Source organism: Gossypium hirsutum, chromosome D10, assembly GCF_007990345.1.
Source record: "Gossypium hirsutum isolate 1008001.06 chromosome D10, Gossypium_hirsutum_v2.1, whole genome shotgun sequence".
Taxonomy (NCBI): domain Eukaryota; kingdom Viridiplantae; phylum Streptophyta; class Magnoliopsida; order Malvales; family Malvaceae; genus Gossypium; species Gossypium hirsutum.
Genome location: NC_053446.1, coordinates 46005625 through 46030402, shown reverse-complemented (window position 1 = coordinate 46030402; position 24778 = coordinate 46005625). Strand labels below are relative to the sequence as shown.

General features: G+C 34.4%; 4 protein-coding genes across 5 annotated transcripts; 2 read left to right on the top strand and 2 right to left on the bottom strand.

The window, feature by feature from the left end:
* The first annotated feature begins 14944 nt into the window (after positions 1-14944).
* On the top strand, positions 14945-15511 carry LOC107914959 (uncharacterized). Its single transcript, XM_041102393.1, has one exon. The coding sequence runs from the start codon at positions 14945-14947 to the stop codon at positions 15509-15511; it is 567 nt and encodes a 188-aa protein (XP_040958327.1).
* LOC107914960 (uncharacterized) lies at positions 15489-17777 on the top strand. 2 transcript variants are annotated; one of them, XM_016844034.2, is made up of 6 exons: positions 15489-15742; positions 16082-16254; positions 16468-16549; positions 16652-16867; positions 17037-17209; positions 17499-17777. In XM_016844034.2, exons 1-6 carry the CDS (start codon positions 15563-15565, stop codon positions 17620-17622), a joined length of 948 nt encoding a protein of 315 aa, XP_016699523.2. In that variant the 5' UTR covers positions 15489-15562; the 3' UTR covers positions 17623-17777. The 2 variants fall into 2 exon arrangements, with proteins under 2 accessions (XP_016699523.2, XP_040958326.1); XM_041102392.1 differs by having other exon boundaries at positions 15516-15742; positions 16079-16254.
* A 549-nt stretch (positions 17778-18326) lies between these two features.
* Positions 18327-22208, bottom strand: LOC107914961 (nuclear transport factor 2). Its single transcript, XM_016844035.2, is given in 10 exon segments — positions 18327-18484; positions 18888-18969; positions 19296-19361; positions 19439-19560; positions 19776-19965; positions 20112-20371; positions 20569-20875; positions 21308-21442; positions 21595-21716; positions 21825-22208. Coding segments are annotated over 9 exon segments (1374 nt in total). The 5' UTR covers positions 21649-21716; positions 21825-22208.
* Positions 22209-23226: 1018 nt separating this feature from the next.
* On the bottom strand, positions 23227-24273 carry LOC121222082 (receptor-like protein EIX2). The gene has a single exon (XM_041101979.1). It carries the CDS (start codon positions 24271-24273, stop codon positions 23227-23229), a length of 1047 nt encoding a protein of 348 aa, XP_040957913.1.
* Between the last annotated feature and the right edge of the window lie 505 nt (positions 24274-24778).

Genomic DNA, 24778 nt, shown 5'->3' with positions numbered 1-24778 from the left:
TTTGAGGGAGAATGTCAACTTTTGCATCTAAATAGTCCAAGGTCTTTATTTTGATTTTCGTTACAAGATTCCTAGTCCATTTTCTACTCACAAAAAAATTACAGAAAATTAAAAAATCTAATGTGAATATGATAGTTCTAGTCTAAACACATATCCAAATAACCTGAATACAATTATTATAATTCTCAGAACCACAAACTTGGCAAAATTACATAATTACAATTACAATTACACAACGTCAATTCATTTTATATTTCAGTAACATGTAAAAGATCCTAAAATACCACTGTGTATGAATTGAATCCATACACAGATAAAAGAGAGTTTTAGATTATTTAATCTATGTTGATAACTAAACCAACCTGTTTCTAATACCAAATGTTAGAAAACATTGAAGGTGTGCATGACAAAATTTTAAATTTTAAATTTTTTTGTGCATTTAGGATAAACTCGGATAGAATAGAACATCGATAATCTAGTATTTGGTTGTGTTCTAATCTACTTTGGCAAGTAAGAGAAGTTGATTTGCGATTAAACTCGAACTTCTCATAGGGAGCTGCACTCCTTTATGGAAACAACCATATCTCGAGCTACAGATATGCAAATTCTGTTATTCGAAAATCATTGCGAAGAGTACTTGGAGATATAGTTTTTGGGTATAAGAATGACCCAAAAGGTAGTCAATAGGTCTTGAAAAGTCAATTTGAAGTTACCCATGTGAAACCCAAAGATTAATCTCGTACTTGGAGTAATAAATTGCATTGTTTTATGAAAACAACTATATCTCGTGCTACATCCCATGAAATAATATGATTTAAAATTTATTTTGAAGAGAACTCAAAGATATAGATTTTACGTACAAAAATAACACCAAAAGCTAGTCAAATCATCTCAAAAAGTCCAATCAAACTTGACCTTATAGAATCATATGAAATGGATTTTAGATTCTCACATAACTTAAATCTTTGCTTTCGACCAGTCGAATCTCCACTATTCTTTAACTTATGGATCACACAATGTGTGGCCATCGTTGCAAACATAACCAAAAGAAATCACTTAAAACTTCATAAAAAATTATTACGAACAAACTATCTCTTTTAGCCAAATGAGTAGATTGACAACTAAGGGTTTTTAGTTTTCATCAATTTGAGAATATGCATCGATCATCAATCTTTTCTATTCAGCCAATATGATATATATATATTCAAAAGTTTAATTATTTAGAATTACTAATAAAATAAAGAGTTTTAGGCTTAGTAAAACAACAGAGGCACACCTAGCCCTAGAATGACTCATGTTGTCATCTACGTGTTTGTTTTGGTGGCAAGCAAGCCTCCTCATATGTATTAAAGATTCTTAATTAATTTTAGCTAATAAGTCAAAATTGATTATTGATCTTTCATCAAATGTAGTAGTTAATTCGAGGTATTTTCGCATTTAAGGAGCTTATTTTATAGGCAATTTAGCATTTATTATTATGTTTTTGATATTTAGTACTTAGGATTAAATATTAGTAAAATAAGTGTTTTTAACACATTTTGTGAGTGTTGTGGCCTATTAGGCTGACACAGGTTTTAGGTCGTACTAATATGTGTAATTGAGTGTGTAGGATGATGGATTATAGGCCCAATTGCTGTAGGAGCAAAGGATGAGTGATGGACAAGCTTCCCGAGCCGATTAAGCATGAAACGAACCAGACAAGGCATAGAACACCTGTCGTGTCATGCCATGCAAGGCCTATGGGACAACATAGGTCGACTTGCTGCCGAAGACCTAATTTAGGCTGCCAACACTACTATAAATAAGACCTTAGGAGTTTTATTTAACTAAGTCATCTTAAACACAATAAAAAAATCCTTATAGTTTAGAAGTAGGATTAAATTTAGTTTTCTTTCGACTTTTATTAGCTCTCTTTTTTCCCTCTTGGAATCGATTTCAATCCAAGAGTTCTTTTATATTATCGAAATATTTTAGTTTATTTCTTCTTTGCAAGCAACATATTTCATTATTTCGATCGAGACATTTACTTCTCCATTCTTCCATCGACATTGACTTTAAGATTATTCTAATGTCTTTTCTCTTTCGATTTATTCGTGTTCTTTACATGTTTAATTTAATTGAGATTAAAATTATGAATAACATGAGTGGGTAAATCCCTTAGGGGAGATTAATGAGTGGATGGAGACATGATTAATAGAAGATTTAGGGTTTTCAAGAGGATTATTTTGTATAGATTATGCATTCTTAAACCCTAGGCTTGACAACCCTAGGAAGTAATCATAGGGGAGACAAGATTAGGAGAAAAGTCGAACAGAGTAAATCATAGTTATCCTGGTTGAGAAAGTGAGTTCGGAAGATAAACGAGTATCAACCAATTGATAATTAGTTAGAGGTCGAGAAGTAATAATTGGTTAATCGGTAGCTAATCCACTTTAAAATCTAATCTGAAGTTAATTACAAACCCTGAAACAAGTTAATCTTCCTAATTGGTTTTATCCTTTTAGTTGTTTGTTTATTTTTCTTGTTTAATTATTTTTGTTATTTACTTTCTCTCATTAATCTATTTTATGATTTTTCGTAATGTAGGATTTAATTATTACTATTTAGACTTATTATTGTAAAAATATTTTCTATAGATTTATTCCATCCTCCCTTGGGTACAATCCTCAGAATACTTCCTATGTTCCGTTGTACACATATATTATATTACAATTTGACTTGTATACTTGCAGACAATGCTGATTCAATTCTATATATTTTGGTGTGTTATTTTTACTATAAACAATAACTCGTTTATAGGCGATCAAGTTGTTGGCGCCGTTGCTGAGGTTTCGACATTAAATCTTGAAAATATTTTTACAATTAATATAATAAGTAGGAACGTTAAAGCCTATAGATATGATACTCTTTATTTATTTGTTTTAGTAAACTTAACAGAAGGACATTATGGCAAATCTGATGGGTAGAACTTTATTCGATACAAATTGGCTAAAGACTAGTATTGCCCAACCAGTAATTAATACAATTCCATTTGAGATTAATCCCTCCTTATTAACATGGTTATAAACTAATATGCAGTTTAACGATGACTCAACCATGGACCCTGTGGATTTTCTGAGATGACTTGAACAAATATGTAGCATGGTGAGCTATGTTATAGTTTCAGAAGAAGCAATCAAGTTATTGTTGTTCCTTTTTGCCCTCGGAGGCCAGATTTGAGAATGGCTAGAAGCTTTACCTCCGAGAACTATTACAATATGGGAACAGTTTGTGTAATTTTTCTTACCAAGGATCATACCCATGCATGCACGGTTAAAGACAAATGTGGAGTAATTGCAATTCAAACAGAGTTTTATTGAAATACTTGGTTAAGCATGGGATAGATTAAAAATAATTATTAAAGAGAACTTGGGAGGTAGAATTAATACAGTCATTCAGTTACAACACTTTTATACAGGTTTATATTAGGAAAGCAAAGAATAGTTTGAAGTAATGGTTGAAGGAAGCACTTTGGTCAAAAACTACTCAGGAAATTGTTATGCTCTTTGAAATAGTGAGCAACAACGATTATACTTGGAGAAAAATTAGGGAAGTAGAGCCGATAAAAGAATAATGGGAATCGATGAGGTGAACCATAACACCTTATACCTGACCGTGTCACTAAGCTCAAATATTAGGGTGCCACACCACTGTTTCATGTCATACTCATAGTAAATTGTCCAATTATTAAGAAACCATCCTTTTTATCAATGATCTTATAAATTTTTAGTCAAACATATATCAATCATGATTAAAACATGCCAAACATACTTTAAATAGTCTTATAATAATAAGTAAACATGCATAAGGTCCATTTAGCAAAAATCTCAAAAATGACTACATAGGTATCAATACTGAAGGTGAGGTATTAATAGGTATCATCCTCCATTACCATCTTCCACTAATTTTTACAAAGAAAAGAAGCCATTTTTGTGCTAAGCATTCGGCCAAGCTTGTAAGCTCAATTAGGTATGCGTTTTTGTCCTGTTTTTGATGATTTCTATATTTTTAGGATCGTTATAGCTTAATCTAGCTAGCACGGGGACTAATTTGTGAAACTGTTTAACTATTAGGGTTTTACCATTGATGAATATATATGAGTTTTGAATTTTGATGATAGAAAATGAATGGTTGTTGTTAGATAAACAATTTTTGTAAAGGAATTTTAGATGAAATTATCAATTAGGGGCTAAATTGAAAAATAGAAAATATTGTGTGGTGATTGTGAATTTATGAAATATATGGGCTGCTACTAATATGCATAAAAATTGGCTAGGCTTGGGTAAGGGTTAAATTGCATGGATTTCATTTTTCGTGCCTAGGGACTAAATTGCAAAGAAATTAAAAGTGTTAGGCAAAATGGTAATTTTTCCAAAAATATTTTTTAGACAAATTTGAATGAGAAATATATTAAATTTATTTAAATTTATCTGTATAGATCCAGTTAGACCTCATACGGAGTTAGATTGGGGCAAAGAGAAAGTCTCAGATTAATCGCTTCTGTATCTACGTATACTCGTCGAGGTAAGTTCGTGTAATTAAATTGTGTATTTATATGTTTTAATTGAATTATATGTATATGATTTGTATAATTACCATGTATAAATATCGATCACATACCCGATGACGTATGACAATTATCGAGTCCCGTTTGAACCTTAGGAATTCGTAGGATACAAATGACATGTCATTAGTGATTACCGATTCTCAACTCATATGAGCTTACCGATTACAGCTCGTGAAAGCTTACCAATTCTTAACTCGTATGAGCTTGCCGATTTACAGCTCGTGAGAGCATACCGATTCATAGCTCGTATGAGCATATATGTATAGGAATTGACGGATTACAGTTTAGCACACTATGTGTGAGCTATCTCGAGTATCCAACGATATTCTAAATGGTTCAACGGGAAATGTTCTTTTACGAGATGATATGAGTTCGATACGAACTATTACAGGTATATACATGAGATACATGGAAATGATATTACATAATATATTGAAATATGAAATGGATGATACTTGTATATGAAACTTGCTTAGTGGTTATGTTCATCCATGTTTATTGGCTATTATATATGTTTTACATGGATAACATGTTATCGAATATGTGCTTAGGCATTTGGCCAAATTGAGTTGGGATATGTTATGTTTACTTACCTAATTTTTAACTAAATGGTAAGCTAAATTCTATGTTATACGAACATACTAAGCTTAAATATTTACTCTGTGTATTTTCTGTGTTTTTAGTGATTCAAAAGCTCGTTTGGGTTGGAAGCTTGTCGGAGCTATATCACACTATCCATCGGCTCTTTTGGTACTTTCAGTTGTTTAATTTTGGTTATAATGGCATGTATAGGTTATTTTGGCTAATGTTGGCCTATATGTTTTGTTGATAATTTAGCCATTTGTTTAGCTAGTGTTTTGGCACTTTGAGGATAGTATAAGTCTAGTATATGGTATATAAATATTGCTCTTTAAAGGTTGATGAATAACTTGGTATGGTTGAATCATGGAAGATGAAAATTATGATATGAATATGTGCTTTGTGATAGGATGTAATTGTGGTAATTGTTTTGTTAAATGATCTACATGGTAAGTTTTGGTGTAAATATGCATATATGTTAGTTGAACAATTGGTTATATTGAACACATGATTATTCATGTTTATAAGTTGTCATTTGAGGTGCCTAAAGGCATATTGGTTGTATGTGATCATACCATTTGTATAAAGCTTGATTGTGCTTGTTTTGGATGCCTTATTATAGCTTGTGTATATGTGCATTTTTAGGTGTAGGTTTATACCAAATTGGGTGAGAAATATGGCTTGTAAAATGACTTATTTTCGTCCACACGGGTGTGTTTCCCTTGTAGTTTTCAAAGGGTTGCAAATGAGGTTGTTACACGACTTGGCACACAGGCGTGCAAAGTTACTTTGAAGGGTACACAGCCTAGCACACGGGCGTGTGGCTTGGCCGTGTGGCCCAAGTTAGTGAGTTACACAGGCACGAACACGGGCTAGGACACAATCGTGTGTCATTATTTCAAATGCCCATGCGGCCTAAGACACGGACATGTCATGGGCCGTGTGAGTCATACGGCTATGTGACCCTTGCAACTTTGAAATTTTTCAATGTTTTTTGAAAAATTCTCTGAGTTTCTGATTTAGTCACAACTTGTTTCTAATGCGTATTTAGGGCCTCGATGGCTCGTATAAGGGAAAATATATATGATTTTGATTGGTTCTGATGTGATTGTTAATATGTTATGAAATGTTTGTAATTTCTGTCTGTTTGATTTGTAATCTCCAGTAATGCTCTGTAACCTTGTTCCGGCAACGAATACGGGTTAGGGGCGTTAGACACAATCCTATGGCATGCCAACTATATCCAACGGTTTCAAGATCACAAGGCCAAAATATCTGAAATCAAACACATATCACTTATCGATTATCCATGCATTATCATTGCATATTTGCATCTTTAGCAAAACACTATCAGTAACATTTAACATGTACATAACATGTACACATTTACACTTTCACAACAGTTATCATAACCACATATCACATGTTATAGCATCTCATCTCAATTCACATATTCACAAACATACAAGCACATAGTTCACAAGATAACATCGGTATGAGAAAACCTACACTCGAAATTTAGAGTAGGGGTTTAGGCTACTACTAAATTCCCAAATAATGCATTGAATCATATCCACAAGCAATTATTCCAAACACTCACCAATTATGCTTTCGCTGAAAAGCTGAAAGCTCGAACTAGTTTTTCCCTTCCTTTATCTCTCGTAGAAGGTCCTAACGAATCCGAAGCTTCAACACAATAATTCACACAATAATACATTCAAAAATCAGCTAAGGGCTCACTACAAGCAATAAAAAAAACATAAGCCTAAGCTATATTCTCATGTAGTTGAAACCTTTAACATAACCAACCTAAAATCAAAATATCTCAATCTACACTTAATATTTTCACCTAAAATGAGTTTCATTATCTAATTATTCATCTATGACTAATTCCCAACCTTTAAACTACAATAAAATACTCAATTAATGGTATCGACTTTTTCAACATGTTTTATGACTATGTTCTAAAAATTCATTAAAACTCAAGAAATATTTAACGAAACTTCAAAGTAAGTTTAAAAACCTCTTAATCATGTCATAACTAATTGAAAAACACTTTGAAACTACATATTTACTCAAAATCCTAAAATCCACCATTAACGACTTAATTTTTGGTTTTTATTCAAAACATAAGATTTCATGGCTAAAAATTTGGTATTAAAGACTAAATAACATTTAAAATTAATAGAAAGATGAATGGTTACCTTAGTTGGAAGAAAAACAGACTTTCTTTGAAAACATGAAAAATTCACACATGAAGATGATGATGAAATCTATGGAGTTTTTTAATGTTTTCTTAAAGATTTATGAAGGTAATTGACTTGGAAAATGATAGAAATCAAAAGATACACAAAGAAAATTGGATAAGGGATTTGGGAGAGCAAATAGATGGTAACATACACAATAAAGAAGAAAATAACGTGAAAATAAATTAGGAATGGGGGTTTATTAGGTTAGATTTTAAATTTTGGTTTAATTGCCTCTTAAAAGCTCACAATTTTGACTCTGTTACAAATCAGTCCTTTTTCTAAAGTTAAAGGTTTCTAAAACACTTTTTCAAAAATTAATTTGACCTCTAAAAAAATTATAATAAAAAAAATCACCGATATACCATGTCATATAATTTCGGCACTCTAAGGCCAAAATTCCTAAAATACCCCTAAAACTCCTAGGTTCTATTTTGGGGTGTTACATGAACGAGGACAAGGAGGAAGACATGAAAGAATAATTAAGAGAAGATGAAGACTACACTTTAGATATTGAAGAAATCCTGGAAGACAGATTTTCTAAAAAACTGCTCGAAAAGTAGTTAGAACACATCTATCAACTGGACTAGAAAATACAATATAAAGAACCTCTGAGTCAATTAGAGAATCTTCCAGCCAATATGACTTTGTCAATTGTCAAACCACTGGTATTAGAGTTAAAACCCTTTTCTGCACATTTGAAATACGGGTATTTGGGTGATAACGATACTTTACCAGTAGTAATTGCAGCAGACTTATCGATGGAGCAGGAGAAAGTACTCTTGGATGTACTATTGAGCTACCAGTCAATTGTCAAACCAACATGTGATCAGTCAAGCTACCAGCTACGCCTTATCGAAGAATGAGCTAGGACCCAAGCATAAGCTATGTATAAGTTTATATGCCCGTGTGTGTTGCTTTACAGCTGTTGTGCATCTACCTAGTGAATCATAAGGATTGAGATGTGTGTCGCACATTTAATGGGACAAGGAAAAATATCTAAGAACCGAGTAAGAGATGGACATTGTTCCCTTACTTCCTCAGGAAGTATTTGTCTATATAAGGGTGAGCTGAGGGGAAAATCCTCTCATCCTTTAGGATGAGCCGGGAAAGAGAGGATTAGCTCTAATATGCCCCTTGAAAGGTAAGTCTCCCGACCTTGCATTCTAAGCTGTCAGAGAGAAATTCTATTTGCTTGATAAAGCAAGCTTGGTAGAGCTTTGCTATGTGTTTTGCCCTTGTGAGTAGCCTTGTTTTTTAACAACTTGAGTGAATCGTTCAAACCAAGCTCGAGGAGACTGCTTTAGACCATACAAAGATTTCTTGAGCTTACATACTCGAGTTCCAAAATTTTCTTCAAAACCTGGAGGAGGATCCATGTAAACTTCTTCTTCAAGTTTCCCATTTAAGAAAGCATTCTTCACATCTAGCTATTGTAAAGACCAATCAAGACTAACAAAAATTAATAAAAGAACTCTAACAGAATTTAATTTGGCTACTGGAGCAAATGTTTCAAGATAATTTATCCTGTATGTTCGAGTGTACCCTTTAGCCACCAGTCGGGCTTTGTATCTATCCAGAGATCCATCCGATTTGAATTTAGTTGTGAACACCCATTTAAAACCCACTATTTTTTCCTACAGGTAATTCCACTATTTCCCATGTACTTATTTTTTCAAGAGCGCGCATCTCCTCTAAAATAGCCTACTTCCACTTAGGAACCTATAAAACATCTTTCACATTTTTGGGTATTTCCACAGTATTGAGACACAAAACAAAGGCTGAGAATTTCGAAGACAAGACTTTATAAGATACAAAATTAGACATGGGATATTTGACAACATTTCTAACACATTTTCTTTTAGCAATTGGAATATCTAAAATCAAAAAATTCATTGGCTGGATTATAAGCTTTACCTAGACTTTTGACAAGATCTTGTGGGTCAGATTCTTGGTGATGAATCTGATGGATTCCACTTTCTTGACTTTGGTTTCTTCTTGAGTAAACAATTAGCTCCTTTGTTTGTTCTTTATTCTCATGATCAGACTCTACACCTTCATACTCCTTTTTATTAAAAACATTAACATCATTAATTTTTGTGTTAATTATGCATTTGCCTTCCCCATTATTAGAATCCTATGTTGTATATTCCTAGTCTTTTCTTGATCAATTATAGACTCTTTCTTACTATAATTCCCTCTCTGAAGATTAGAATAAAAAAAGATTGCATTTCAACAAATGTGACATCCATAGTAACAATAATATTCCTATCAATTAGATCATAACATTTGTAACCCTTTTTATTAGAATCATAGCCAACAAAGACGTATTTTTTTGCTCTAGGATCTAGTTTACCTTGGTTGTGAAGATGAACAAAAACACTAAACCCAAAAACTCAAAGGGATAAATCTGTGATCAATTTAGATATAGAAAAGTTATCTTTAAAGAGACGAAAAGGAGTTCTATAGTTTAGAGTTTTACTGGGCATTCTATTAATAAGATATGTAGTTGTTAATAAGGCTTCGCCCCAAAGATAACATGGTACCTTAAAGGCTCTAGTTACTTCCAAAAGACGTAAGTTTTTTCTTTCTGCAGTCCAATTTCGTTGTAGTGTATTTGTACAAGAGCTTTGGTGGACTATTTCATGTTTGGTTAAGAAAAAACCTAATTGGTCACTAAAAGATTCCTCACCATTGTCACTCTGAAATACTTCTATTTTCACACCAAATTGTGTTTTCACCAAAGCATAAAAAGACTGAAACACATTTTTTAACTTCAGACTTATTTTTTAATAAAAACACCCAACAAATACGAGTATGATCATCAATAAATGTGACGAACCAATGTTTTCCTGAAAAACTTGAGACACTTGGAGGTCCCCAAACATCACTATGAATTAACGAAAAAGGTTTGGAAGCTTTATATTTTTGAAGTGGAAAGAATGATCGATGATGTTTAGCCAATTCACAAAATTCACAGTGATATGAAGAAGGACTTTTATTTTTAAATAGATCAGGTAACAAATATCTTAAATAGTAAAAATTAGGATGTCCAAGCCTATAATGCCAAATCATAACCTTATCAAAACCAAAAATAGAATTTAAACATAAAGTAGTTGTTGGTTGACTTAGATGGTCGTCATTAAGAAAGTAAATTCCACTAGATTCTTTAGCATTGCCAATCATCTTTCCCGAGACCATGTCCTAAAATTTACACATAGAGGAGTCAAACATAATATGATAATTTGAGGATTGGGATAATTTACTGATTGATATGAGATTACAAGCTAGATTTGGCATATGTAAAACATCATGTAAAACCAAGGAAGAAGAAATTTTAATAGTGCCTTTCCCCACTATTGCCGAGAATGACCCATCTGCTAATTTGGCCTTTTTGTTTCCTACACAAGGTGTGTAAGTTGAGAAAAGAAAATGACTACTAGTCATGATATCACTAGCTCCAGAATCAACAATCCACGTGTTTGTTTTACAAGGCTTGACACTGAAAAATAGAAAAATCAGTACCTAATTAAGCAAAGGAGGAAGAAATATATTGAATGAGTTAGGAACAGAAGAATTCATCCGAAACTGTGGTGATTGAAAAACTTGTGTAGATGCTCTAATTGTTCCTTAGTGAATAGAGACCCTTCCAAAGAACTTTGGCCCTCATAATTTTTAGTAGTTGGTTGGAAAGCTCTGTTATCCCCTGATTGTGAACCACGACCATTGCCACTCTTTTTTTTTTCCATTTGTCGATTTTTCATGGAGCTTCCAACATATTTCTCGAGTGTGCCAATATTTTTTGTAGTGATTGCACCAAGATTTTTTTTCTTTTTTCACTATCATCATTATTTTTAATAGTTACAAGAATAGAATTATCATCAATAGCTTCAAACCCTGGCCTTAACATTACTTTTCTCCTTGTCTCCTCTCTTTTAATCTCAGAAAAAATCTCACGGAGCTTTGGAAGTGGTTTTTTTCCTAAAATCCGAGATCTCACTTCATCAAATTCTTTATTTAAACTAGCCAGAAACAAATAAGCTCATTCATTCTCTTCCTTTTTCATAACTTTTATACCATCTCTGGGACACTCTCATTCATCATTATAACACTGATCCAGTTCTTGCCAAAGAGACATCATCTCATTATAATAAAAAGTAACTTTCTTTTCCCCTTGTCTAGCTTTCTAGAGTTTTATTTTTAACTCAAAAATCTGTGAAGCGTTTTCTAAATCTGAATAGGTGTCTTTCATAGCGTCCCAAACATCTTTAACAGTCGAGAGAAAAAGAAAAGGTTTACCTATGGATGCTTCTATAGAATTAATAAGCCACGCAGTTATCATAGAATTTTTTACCTCAACTTGCTCATCTTTGGATTGCCTACTTGTGGTTGCTTGACTTCTCCAGTTAAATGACCTAGCTTGTCGCGCCCATCAATTGCTAACTTTACAGACTGCGACTATCCCAGATAATTCTTGCCATTCAGCTTGTGAGATGTCAACTGAAAAGAAAGGTGTGACACCTCTGTCCCTTGAGTTATTGTACTCTCGGTAGTTGTTTCAACGGTAGAACTTTCTTCCTCTGTTTGATTGTTAGATCTCTTATCTCCAGTGAAGGTTGTTTTAACCATGATGTTACTAGAGATTTAACCTACCTCAGATGCATTGAAAGTTTTCAAGAGAGCATTTAAAAAATTATTTTGTATTTTATTAACTAAAGAACTGAACTTAAATAGAGAAAAGAATCATACCTAATAAACTACTAAAAGATAAAATAAAATGTTCCTAGAATATCTCAAATGATTTATTCTAAGAATTATCTACCTAAATAAGATTTATCTACCTAAATAAATTTAAAATATATCCCCAAAATATATGGGTTTCACATATTTCAACAAGTTTGTTATATGAGGACGCCTTCATGGCTATCTAATGTTATGTGGACGCCTTTGTGGCTATCTATTTGTATGGACGCCTCTATGGCTACCTTGTGCATGTGTTTGGATGTCTTTGTGGCTATCTATCTATTGTGCAATGATGCCCTCTATGGTTATTTATGTCAAAGGAAGACTTCTGTGGTTATCTATAGCAAGGGAAGAGTACGCCTTTATGATGTAGTTTGTAGAATTGGCCTTCGTGGTAATGTTTTGAAGACAATTCCAATTCAGAAAACTCTGAATGAAAGCGCAATCAACGAGCTTGAGACGATGAAAGACTGGCAAGGAACGTTTTATGCTGAAAGTAGACGAAGTCTACCTGGTCCACCAGAATGAAAGGTGAATTCAGAAGTATGTCATGAGTTCAAGCCCACAAGTAAGTGGAACAATTGTGACTAAGGTAAGAACACTTACAAAGTACACAAAAGGATACGGTAAGTGAATGTTTAATATGCGTAACACTGATTCTAGTAAGTACCCGCTTAAAAGGAAAAGGCAAGTGCAATGCTCTAAGCTTAATAAGGAATAATAGACAATTGTGTGAAAGTTGTCTCACTTAGTTCTTACGAACTTACTATGAATGTATGTGATTTCAGGAATATAAAGAAGAGTGCACCGGGAGACGATGCCAAGGCTATGCTAGGAAGCGGTGGTCCGTGTTGATATGCATATAGAGGAAGAATAAAAGAAAGAGGAAGGCATGAAGAGAAAGCTATATGAAAAGCTTTTGTATTATATGATATCAACTAAGTTAAATAGAAGGTCGTCAGGTGAAGTTGAAGTCTACGTATAAGTTGTAGTACTCTGTTTGTATACTTGACAACATTAAGGCGAAAACAATAGTTGTATTATACAGAATGTAAAGACGAACACAAGTTGTACACAGAATAATTTCAATAATATACACGAGGTTATTCAGTATAAGAGTAATAGAAATTTTATTAGATGTTGTAAGAATAGTTACATAGGAAAGTATAGAAAGAGTCTAAATACATCTATCCTTAGGCGTAACACCCAATACTCGGATCCAATCGATTCGGGTCAGGTGGAGGGCGTTACACCGCCTTTGGGACCATGAGACGATGTTTTGTAGGAGGAGCATCGAAATGCAACAAAACATCGAGATAACTTGTAGGTGGACCAACTACTATAGTATAATATTGGGAACGAGAATATAAGAATTAGGCCTAGTGCCTCAAAGCTGGAATGATGCACTAGGGCAAGCCTTGAGTGGGGCGAACGAGCTTGGTCCTTGGAATGGCCCTTATGAGCAATGCAACAAGCTAGAAGTGACCCTAAATTGACAATTGGCCAATAATCGAGTAGTGTCATTGGCTTCCGAAACATGAGATGTGTCAAGCGAGTGTAAACTTGGTGTCTGATTTGACTAAGCTTTGAATCAAGATGCCTTGAGTCTTGGTCCGTTATAATCTGTGCTCAAAGTCACCAATAGAGATGCTTGAAACCTCATACGAACATGAATGCTAAACGAGCATCGAGAGAAAATATCCTCCCTTGAGTTAAGTGATTTTCTTCATAATAATAACAATAATAAACTAAACGATTTGCTTTAAATTTAGGTTTCGATTACCACTCACCTTATTAAAATAAATAACAATAATAAAAAAATAATTCTCCAAGGTTTTGAATATACCCCCACCTGTCATCTAATTGACCACCTGGCTGGCTCCAGCAAGCTTTCCATATGTATTTTTATATAAAATAGATAGTTATAAATTTATAGTCCCAAGAAATTAGTGTCACAGTTTTCTGTGGTAAATCCAGCCTCTAAAATCAGAGCCGAAATTCGGGTGGCTCACCTTACCCTACTAAAAATAACGCCAATTTCAACCGTATTGCCTTTGGGGTTATCATCTCTTTCCCATTACTCTCATCTTATCTTTCTTTTCTTTTCCCCTTTCTAGCATTTGTCTTTTTAGTGTAAGAAATATAGTAAATTAGGAATGTTGAATTTTTTATATACATAGTCATTCAATGGAGTTTTTTTCTTTTTTAATTTCTTGACTTGGTTTAGCTTCCATTCTCTAGACTACAAGTTCACTAAGAATTGATCAGATAAGATTGGCAGTTGGTTTAGTTGCTTTTTTCCAGTTTCAGAATCATTAAAAACAAAGCAAGTCAAAAACAATAAATTATTAGGTGAACTTCATGTGAGAATGCTTTTAAGTCCTTTACTCAAAAAAGGAATCACGTGCATCTTTGTTTATACTTGACTTTGTTATCAATCCAAGTTAATTTTCTTCTTCAATCTCTACCAATTCTAGTTTAACTGATAAAAATATGTTCTGCTTTTTTGTTTTCCCCCCTTGGGGTATTTTTTGAAATGATAAAGGTAAGAGAGTTTTGAGCAAGAAGTGACGAAAAATGAAGAAAAGTTGAAGGATACTTGAGATTGCAGGCACAAACATATGGGAGAGTTTCTTTTACTTTGTCATTAATGTTGGAAATCAATTTGAGTTTATTTTAATATTTTTTTTTCTGTTCACCAGCTCACTGGCACAGACTTCTATAATCTCATTTAGGCAAATACAGATTAGTACTTAAGGTTCCTGAATAAATGCTTCAAAGAAGCTCATCAACCCCAGTTTTTGGATCCCTTATCTTCCCTTTTACCGATAGTCCAAATAAAGATCTTGATGCTACTTACAGGTTACTTCAGGGAAACCATGGTGGAAAACTCGACTCCCATTGTCAAGAAAGCCTCAACTTGACATCTTTTTCACATAATTCATCTTCTGAGTCTCATTCAGCTTCAGGGTTGTTTGAATTCAATCCAGAATCGGGTGGTTTTCGCCTTAAAGGCTTTCGAAGAGCCAAGTCTGAAGGTAGCATAGAAAGATTAGATTATAGATCTTGTGATATATCTCACTTTCTAGATCCCAGAACACCAAAGAGATCTTTTCATAGGCATCATATAACAATGTTGCATAGTGCACCATCTTTTTCGATATTCAATGAAGGGGTTGAAGATGGAAAACTAGGGGAGGAGTCATTGGAGAGAACAGTTACAATTGGTGAGAACATTGATGCTGTAGGGAATCCAGATTTCAGCTTCCGGAAGAAGTGTATGGAGTTAATTCAGGAAGAAGGAGATGAGGAAAAAAAAAGATTGAACCGAATTTGAGTTTCTTATAATGATGAAGAAGAAGTTGAACTTGAGCCACCTAGTCCTCCCATGTATCTTGCTACTGGTCTTGGAATTGATTGTGCTGGCTTTGGTGCCATGGCTGATGGTGTTGATTTAAGTTACATGGATCTTGATGAGGTTGATGATCAAGAAGAGTTTCATAAGAGGCTGGTTGATGAGTACCCTTGTCATCCTCTGTTCCTAAGGAATTATGCTAAATTTTTACAGGTGAGACTATTTCAACTCTATTTTTTCCTGTTCTAATTAGGCCATTCAAGATTTTTTCTGTAGATTAAACTAACGTGTTTGATGTATGTGATGTGAATTTAATATAGCTCATATATGAATCATGTGGCTGATATTTCTCAAATAATAAGTGGCTAAACAAGTTTTAATCATCAAGATACCAAAAAATGGTCAAGTTTTAGCATTTTTAGGTGTATTTTAGATCAATCTCAAAAGTAGATTTTATAGTAGATGATTATATAACCATGAAGCCTGCTTCAGAAAGCATAGATAGCTTATACAACACAGTTTTATGGAACACGATTGAATCTTTTCCAGCAGTCTAAGGGAGATCTTCAAGGAGCAGAGGACTATTACCATCGTGCAACATTAGCAGATCCTGAAGACTGTGAGATTCTCTTGCAGTATGCCAAAATATTATGGGATCTTCACCATGAAAAAGATAGAGCCCTTAGTTACTTTGAGCGTGCCGTTCAAGCTTCTCCTCAAGATAGGTCAGTACTTATCTATGCTTGGCCAGGCACTTCAAAATAAGTTACCTAAGGTCTAACTCAAACTAGTTACTATCTTTCTTCTATATCTGTTTACTAACTTGATTTCGCTGTTGAAAAAGGCTAGGGTAACACAAACTTAGCCACTGGAATTTGTTGAACAGACCAGATCCAGAAGCTAAAGTTTAATTTGTTCATTTCTTTTTCGTTTTCCAGCAATGTCCTTGGAGCATATGCTAGTTTCCTTTGGGAAATAGGGGATGATGCAGAAGAATATGGAGAACAAGAATACCAGGGGGTAGCGTTTCTTGAATTATAGAGCAGCCATTTTTATTTTCTTTCAGAGACTAAAATGTGACATACTGTTGGTAATGCTGTAATGGATATTACCTTTTCTCAGGTTAAAGAGGAGGAAATTATGAAGGTAGCCAAGAACTTACTACCCGAAGAAGAAACTAAGCTAGCTAGGCTATCCATGCACCTTCCAAATCCAGCAGGTTTGGGGGTTCATACCGATATCCAGGACATTGATATTGAGTATTATCATACGAAGATGGTTCAGGAAAATCCTGGCAACCCTTCGGTTTTAAGCAATTATGCTCGTTTCTTACATCAGGTGTTAATTTCTATATCCCACTCTCAATTTCTGTATCATTTAGCGTCATTTGCTTGAGTGCATAGAACATAATGCAACAGAGATTAGTATTATCACCACAAGTGGATGATTCTTATTTTGACTACCATTTACACCCTTTTGTTTGTTAATTGTCCATTTTGATTGACAGTCTAAAGGAGATGTTGAAGGAGCCAAGGAATACTATTTGCAAGCCATACAAGGTGACCCTAGGAATGGTGAAACCATGTCACAGTATGCTAAATTGATCTGGGATTCTCACCGTGACCATGATAAAGCTTCACATTATTTTGAGCTAGCAGTTGAAGCTAATCCTGAAAATAGGTACTTTGACTCAGTTACTTGAAAATCTACCTTTTACTAACTCAACTCTATTTCCAATGTTCTGCAATGCCCTGGAGATTCTAAACAGATTTTCGTTATCAATAAAAATAGTACTTTTAAGAGAAATGATTCCATCCACCTATCCTTTACTGTATTTCTAAAACATAATTGAAACACGCGACAGTTTTAATCTCCTTTTTGGGTAATAAAACATTTCATTGTTAATGTATCGTTCATTTTGTAATGCTCAACCTGGCAAATTCTTATCCTACTGTTTTCTCCTTTACAGCAATATTCTTGCAGCATATGCTAGCTTCCTTTGGGAAACAGAAGAAGATGAAGACAATAACACAAGGCAAGATCAAACTCAGGTTTCTCTTCAGAACAGAGCTTTGTCTGCAATAAGCTCATAAGTCATTCATTCTGAAACCTTTAGGTACCAGATCACTAGTTCAGTTTCCAATGTTTGAGTCATCTATCAGACAAAAGAGAATAAAGCATATATCTTTATGTTTTTTTCTAACATACTTTCATTATTATAGTAATAGCAACCTTAGGATACTTTTTATTTTCCTCTTCCACATTGTTGATCGAAGAAATATAGATTCAGGTTTCAACAAGGAACTACTCCATATAAACAGTTAGCTTTAATGGACAACTTAGCCCATTGGTTCATATGATCACATTTAAAAGATGCCAATTATTTTAGCCAAAAGAGACGGAAAAAAAAAGGATCAAACTTTTGGTAAAGCATGAACATGATAGATGAACAAATGGAGCTTGTTTGCTGCAGATTGAAATTAAACCAAAGTTTTGAGGCAAGCCTAAAAGAAAATGCAATGAACCTAAAACTGCAAACATATTGCCCATTAAATATTGAAAGAACAAATTAAGCATATAATAATGGAAGCCCTTTCCAAAAAGTGTAATTCCTATGCATGGTAAAACTAGCTAATGAAAAATAAAAACACCTGATATATTGTTGTTGAATCTAACCATAAATAAACATGTTGAATTGTGGTGGTTGAAACCAATAATTTGATCCCTTCATAGAAGATAAAAAATGCCGGCTCTATGAACTTTGTCCAATTTTATATACTTGCTGGCCAGATAAGCCTCAATCTTGTCAAGATGTTTGGCGGTAAAAACCGTTTCCTCTCGATCTACTGTGGTCTCGTTCACTTCCATTGTAGGCACCTCCCCTGCCATAACTTCGAGTGCCAAAACGCCCCCTTGGAGCTTCTGTTGGATAGCTGCCTCGGCCTCTACCCATCCCTGTCTAGAACATTTTAACCATTGGATAAGAATGGAAAACAAAAGGAAACAAGCGTATCTAATTTACAAATATAGCTTCAGGATATACTAGTTATTAAAGAAATATGAGCCCTTAATGCCCACAAAGCAAGGATGACAAAAGTGCCATCATTTGAATATGGGGAGACACATGTCCTGCTTTAAACCAGGTACAATGTAAAGATGCCATTGATAAATCAGCATAAGCACATGAAGGGCCATTTTATCATGGATAATGATAAGCATATGCAGGCTTATAACCATATGCCTCATCGGGTGAGATCATTCCTACCAGTTAAGACAGTTGTAATGATGCTCACGTAGACAATGTTTTGCTACAGATTGAAAGTATTCCAGTAGAAAAGAAAGGTAAAGAAATCTGTACTTCCTCCTCGAGATGGGATATAACTGTTTGGTCTCCGCTCATCAATGTACACTTGTCGTCCAGCAACCTGTGCAGTTCCAGCCTATATGTGGAATATGATTTCACTAAATTAGTATACAATATCTATCGAGATGAAAGTCCTATAGGAAATAAATTAAAAACTAGATCGAATAGGAAGGTCAAAATATTAATAAAATGTGCTAGGTGGATAGGACGAAAGAATGGAAGACATAATCACAGATAAAATAATTGTTGAATTTCCACTCAAGGTGCATAGAATGCTCAAATCGATTTGGATTTCGAATCTTAAATTGAAGCTGGTTTTTGGGTCTTTTTCCCAAAAATGCATAAGATAACTAGTAAAACAAGAGAAATGTTTATTGGTAGATGAATGAAGTAAATTCAGACCATGGCCGCATTACGGACACTTGACATATCTTCGAATTCCACAAATGCGTAACAAACACCAACATCCTGCACTCAAATGAAATATTTTAGCATCAAAAAGCAAGATATCATAATAGGACTACAAAAGAAGCTACAAAGTGAACCTTGCGACTACGAATCACCACTCCATCAGGACTAATCTCACCAAATTTCTTGAATTCCTCCTCAATTTCAGACCCAAAAACAGTAGGGGGCAAGTTCCTTACATAAACAGATTTTATTTCACCTAAAATACATGAGCACCAAAATAATTATGCATGCTTAGCTTCGAAACTAAAGCCAACATGTGCCTTTCGAAAGTTTCAAGATAAATTAATGTTTTGAGATATTGAAACAACAAACACTTGTAGAATTTCAACAGAACTGACATTCTTATGTCTCACGTCTCATAATCCCATTTTTCAAAATAGCTAAGCATAAAAGGAATAGTTGAAGCTTTACCTTCATACTCTATGGGTGAAATTTCATCAACCATATCAGCCCCAGACATCTCGACAACATTTGAGGAGAGAACAGGTTGCTGAGCAGTGTGCTGGGGAGCATGGTCCCAGTCAGAAGCAGGGAGCGGGTTCTTGCTAACAGAAACTTGAGGAGTAACTGATGGTGCTGATTGTCCTTTAGCAACCCGTAACTTCAACAATCATGCATAGAAAATGAGAGAAATTAAATCCTATCAAGAAGAGAAGCCAATTTCTAATTCAACAAACAAGCATAGAAAGTTCATGAGCATTACATATTCATGCATGACATAAAATATCAGCCACATGTAGAACATACAACAGAAGCATAGTTGTGCTTTTGGGGTTCCCCAAAGGGTTCCTCGACAGGAGGCACATGCTCTTGGACAGTATTCACAGTATGCAGAAGTGAACCATTGGACTCTCGCACAGAACTCTTGTCCACAAGACTTTCAGATTCCAGAGCTTGTTGAAGTTGTTCCGAAAGAGTATAATTGTCAACTGGACCATTTTCTTTAACATCAACAGGAGCCACAAACTCCCGTCGTTGGATATCTCCACCCAGTAAATAGCCTGGCACTACAAAGAGAACAATGTTATAAGTCAAAGCAACTAAAATATCCTTTTGAGAAGAATAAAAGAATAGTACTTTTAAAGAAAAGCAAACTATATGATCATACTTGTCCTAAAAATTGTATTTGTAATTCAATGAGTTTCAGAACAAAGCCTTATAACAGGAATCGTAACATTCAAATGTTAAATTGGATGAGAAATACCTGGTTCAGGAATTGTTGCTGAAGCAGTGAGTTTATGATCAAGATTGTGCTGTGATAATCGGACTGCAGGATGGTGCTGAATTTGTTGCTCCTCAATAAAGTGAAAGATGTCATTTAGAACAAAAAAGCCTTTCTCTTGCGGTGCAAGGAAAAAGGTTTGCACAAATTCCCTCCTGGAACAGAAATCTTTTACTAGCACAGAACCAGAAACCATCACTAGAACACCTGCATTCCAAGATTCAAGAGAACAAGCTGTCTTGATCTCAATCCCGGTATAGTTGAGCGACATAACAAGGGCATGAATTTGCTTCCAAATGAAAGATAGGAAAAAAAGGGAAAGAATAAGCCAATAGTTCCATTCATTGAATGCATAAATAAAATAAAAATAGCATTAAACAAGAAAGAAAGCATAAATGGAAGTAAGAAAGCATACGAAAGTAGGACAACTAAATTTAAGTAACTAAGTGAGTATTTAACAAGATACCTCCATTGTTGATGACAACATAAAACAAGAAAGAAACCATTACCCCATATTACTGTTTGTGTATAATTATGACATTATGGGAGTAGATACTAAATACATTCAATGTAACTAAGTGAATTGAACTAATAATATAATAAAATATTTGATCCTGCCCCATAAAACGCAACAAATAAAACAGCATTTGTTGGAGATTACAAAAATGAAAACTTGATAAACTAGAGAAATAATTGAGTAAAAATGAGAAAGCAGAACTACCAGCATTGCAGCAGCAGTTTCTCTGTGACTGCCATCAACAAGCACCATGGTATTGGCATCACTATAAAACTGGTGCACTAAATGTGGCTGCTGTATAATAACCTGATAATATCGCTCCACAAAATATGTTCCAACCTGAAGAAAAAGAAGAATGAATGGCAAAAAACTCATATCTTATTTGTTCTGCATTTCCACAATACACTTCAAACAAACAAATAAAAAAGTCACAACTTTTATAAGGAAGAACCAGAGAGAAAAAGCAATAAAAAGAGAGATTTCTTAAGAACCTGTGCAGCGGTGACTGGAAGGGGACAAGGAGTTGCCATTTTGTGAAACCCCATAAAACCCCAAAGAATCAAAAGCCCTTTTTGTGAAATAGATCCTACCACTGCCTCCACTCCCTCAAGATCTTCGCCATCCAAAAAGAAAGCTCCCACATTTCAGTACACTTAAACAACATAAAAAAGAATTGAAGAAATCTGATATGGGTATTCAGAGAAAGAACAGAAAGTATTACCTGATAGATGTGGGGAAGATTTTCTCCACTGGTTTCTGGTTTTTTGGATGCTTAGTTGTATTTTGGCCTTATTGTCTGCTGAGTGGAGTGTTTTTTTGGGGTTTTTTCCTATTTCTTTTCCTTAAAATTTCCAAATTTTTGTAGCCCACTGTAAAACTGCTGAACTGCGGGGAAATTCTAGCATGAGCTCTTAAAAGGGAAAAGCTTTCATGGGAAGCGTTAGACTAAAAGCAGGGATTTAAATTGCGGTCGCGGTCGCGTTTTCGGTCCATTGCGTTTATCGCGGTTGCGGACATAACGGATGCTATTGCGGTCATTGCACGTATCGCGGTCGTGAATTTTACATTACTTATTGTGTATTGCGGGTATAGCGAGTTTCGGCAGTAGCGGTTTCGGATGGTGCCGTTACCGCTATATAACGGCCGCTATTTCAGTAACGGACCGCTATTTAAATCCCTGACTAAAAGTTTAAATGAGGTCCAACTGTTGGATAAAACAGACGGTTAAAATTTTGAGGAAATCGGCAGTATCCGGTAGAGAACCAAAACGCCTGGAAGCCAATAGACATTCACTTCCACTTAATTGACCATTAGACGCTCGTAGATGTCCACTTCAGGGTTCTATGCTATCAAATTTAATTTACCTTTCAACTTCCAAATTTTTACTCTGAACTCGACATTCGAGAATCTTAATTGCATATCAACTTTTAGAAAATGCATATAATTTATTTGGAGATAAAAGTATTAAATTTATACATAAATTTTAATTTAATATATAATTTAATATATAAATTTTGATTTTGTGTAATTTTATATATAAAATTTTAATTTGATCTAATTCTTTTAAATTATTAACACAATTATTAATATAACATCATTTTATAAACTCTAATATAAATGTGTATAATTAAATTAAAATTAAAGTTTTACTTATACAATAACTTAAAATTTATGTACCAAATTTTAATTAATGCCAACTCTATGTTGATATATTTTAGTTTGACTATAACAAATTAAGTTATTATTTTAGAATTTTAATAATATTGAAATTCGTATATTAACTTAATAGATTAAACAGTTGTATTTTTAAATGATTATATTAATTTAAGCTTTCATATACAAAATATATTTAAATAATAATAATATATGAATCACCCTATTTAAATCTAACTAATCGCTGAGAACACTTCAGATATCTTCTCTGTTTTCTAATCGTTGTCTGGCAATCCTCGTTCAGACTTCCCCTCACCTAAAATTTTAAAAAACAAGAGAAAATATTGGCATTAAGACAGTGAGAATATGGTTTTTTTTTTGTAAGATACATATATAATGTGTAGAGAAATGCACTTACAGGGTTAATGATTTTCCACATTACTAAAACTGGAAAATGTATATACGGAGCTTCATCGCCTATTAATCACCACAGGGGCAAACACGCTCCAAAAGCCCATACCAAATTCATATAACATCCCGAAATAGAACCATTCCATTTCAAATCCATAGTCATTTCCGCCACCTCCATTGTGGATTGCAACATTTGCAGAATGCTGCTTTGGAAGTGGCAATCCACAGAGTTGATTGCCTTCGTAACACGATGAATCGAAGCTTTGTAATTGAGTGCTCGAAGGGATTACTCCGGACAAATTGTTGAAAGACAAGTTCAAGTGGCTCAAAAATGTCAGATACGACATGCTTTCAGGTATTGAACCAGACAACTTGTTTACAGAGAAGTCAACAGATTCCAGTGATCTCAACTCACCAATTCTGTCAGGAATTGTTCCAGACAAAAGATTATGGGACAAATTCAATGTCTGCAATTCGAATAAGCTTGTTACTTCCACGGGGATCTCTCCTGATAATTTGTTGTTAGACAAATCCATGCTTCTCACCAAGTTAAGGTTTGTTCCAAACTCTAGCATTTGACCTTTCATCACAATTGTTGCAACAAAAGTGCCTGCACCAATCACATAAGATATAGCAGTTCCCATCGAGCCATTAAACTTTGCCATTGCTTGAAACTTACTTACACGTCTTGGTATACTTCCAATGAGATTGTTATCGACAAGGTCCAAGACTTGGAGAGAACCAATAGTACAGAGCTTATCCGGTATGTACCCAGAAAACTTGTTCGAACGAAGGCTCAAGACTACCAGCTTTCGAAGGCTATCGCCTATCCATCGAGAGATGCTCCCATGCAATTCATTCTCACCAGCATCAAGTATGATTAAATCTGTGCAGTTGTTCAATGACAATGGAATTTCTCCAGACAGGTGGTTTTTTTGAAGATGCAATGATACAATGGACTGTAGAGTTCTCATTGAGCTTAGAATGCTTCCATTAAGTCTGTTGTTACTTAATTTTATGACCTGTAAATTCTGCCAATTCAGCCAACAATCTGGAATCCCCCCAGATAGAACATTTCCACCAAGATTAAGAATTACTGTTCCCATGGTCTCCTTCAACTTATAACATAAAAGAGGTGAAAGAGATCCTGAGAAATTATTATTTGACATGTCTATAAAAAAACACATTGGGAGAAATTTGAGCTAAAGGGCCACTCAAAAGATTAAAACTAAGGTCAATCACTGAATCAACCGACATTGCCCAAGGTATATCAGGAATCTGCCCATGGATTTGGTTGTGTGAGAGATTCAAATATTGGAATGAGGAGGAGAAATTCCATAACCAACCAGGAAGGCTATCAAAAATCCTTGAGCCAGAGATATCTAGATACCTTAGATGTTTTTGTGAATGAAGCCACAAATGAAACATTGAACCTACATTCCAAGACCTTAATCCTAGGAGTTCAATTTTGAAAGGAGGAATCCAATCAGGACTGACTCTTAAAACAAAAGAGTTCTTAGAAGCCTGAAAAACTTTCAATTTCGAAAGATTGCCGATGTGAGTTTTCGAAACAACACCCTCCAACAAATTAGTAGAAATATCAAGGATTTC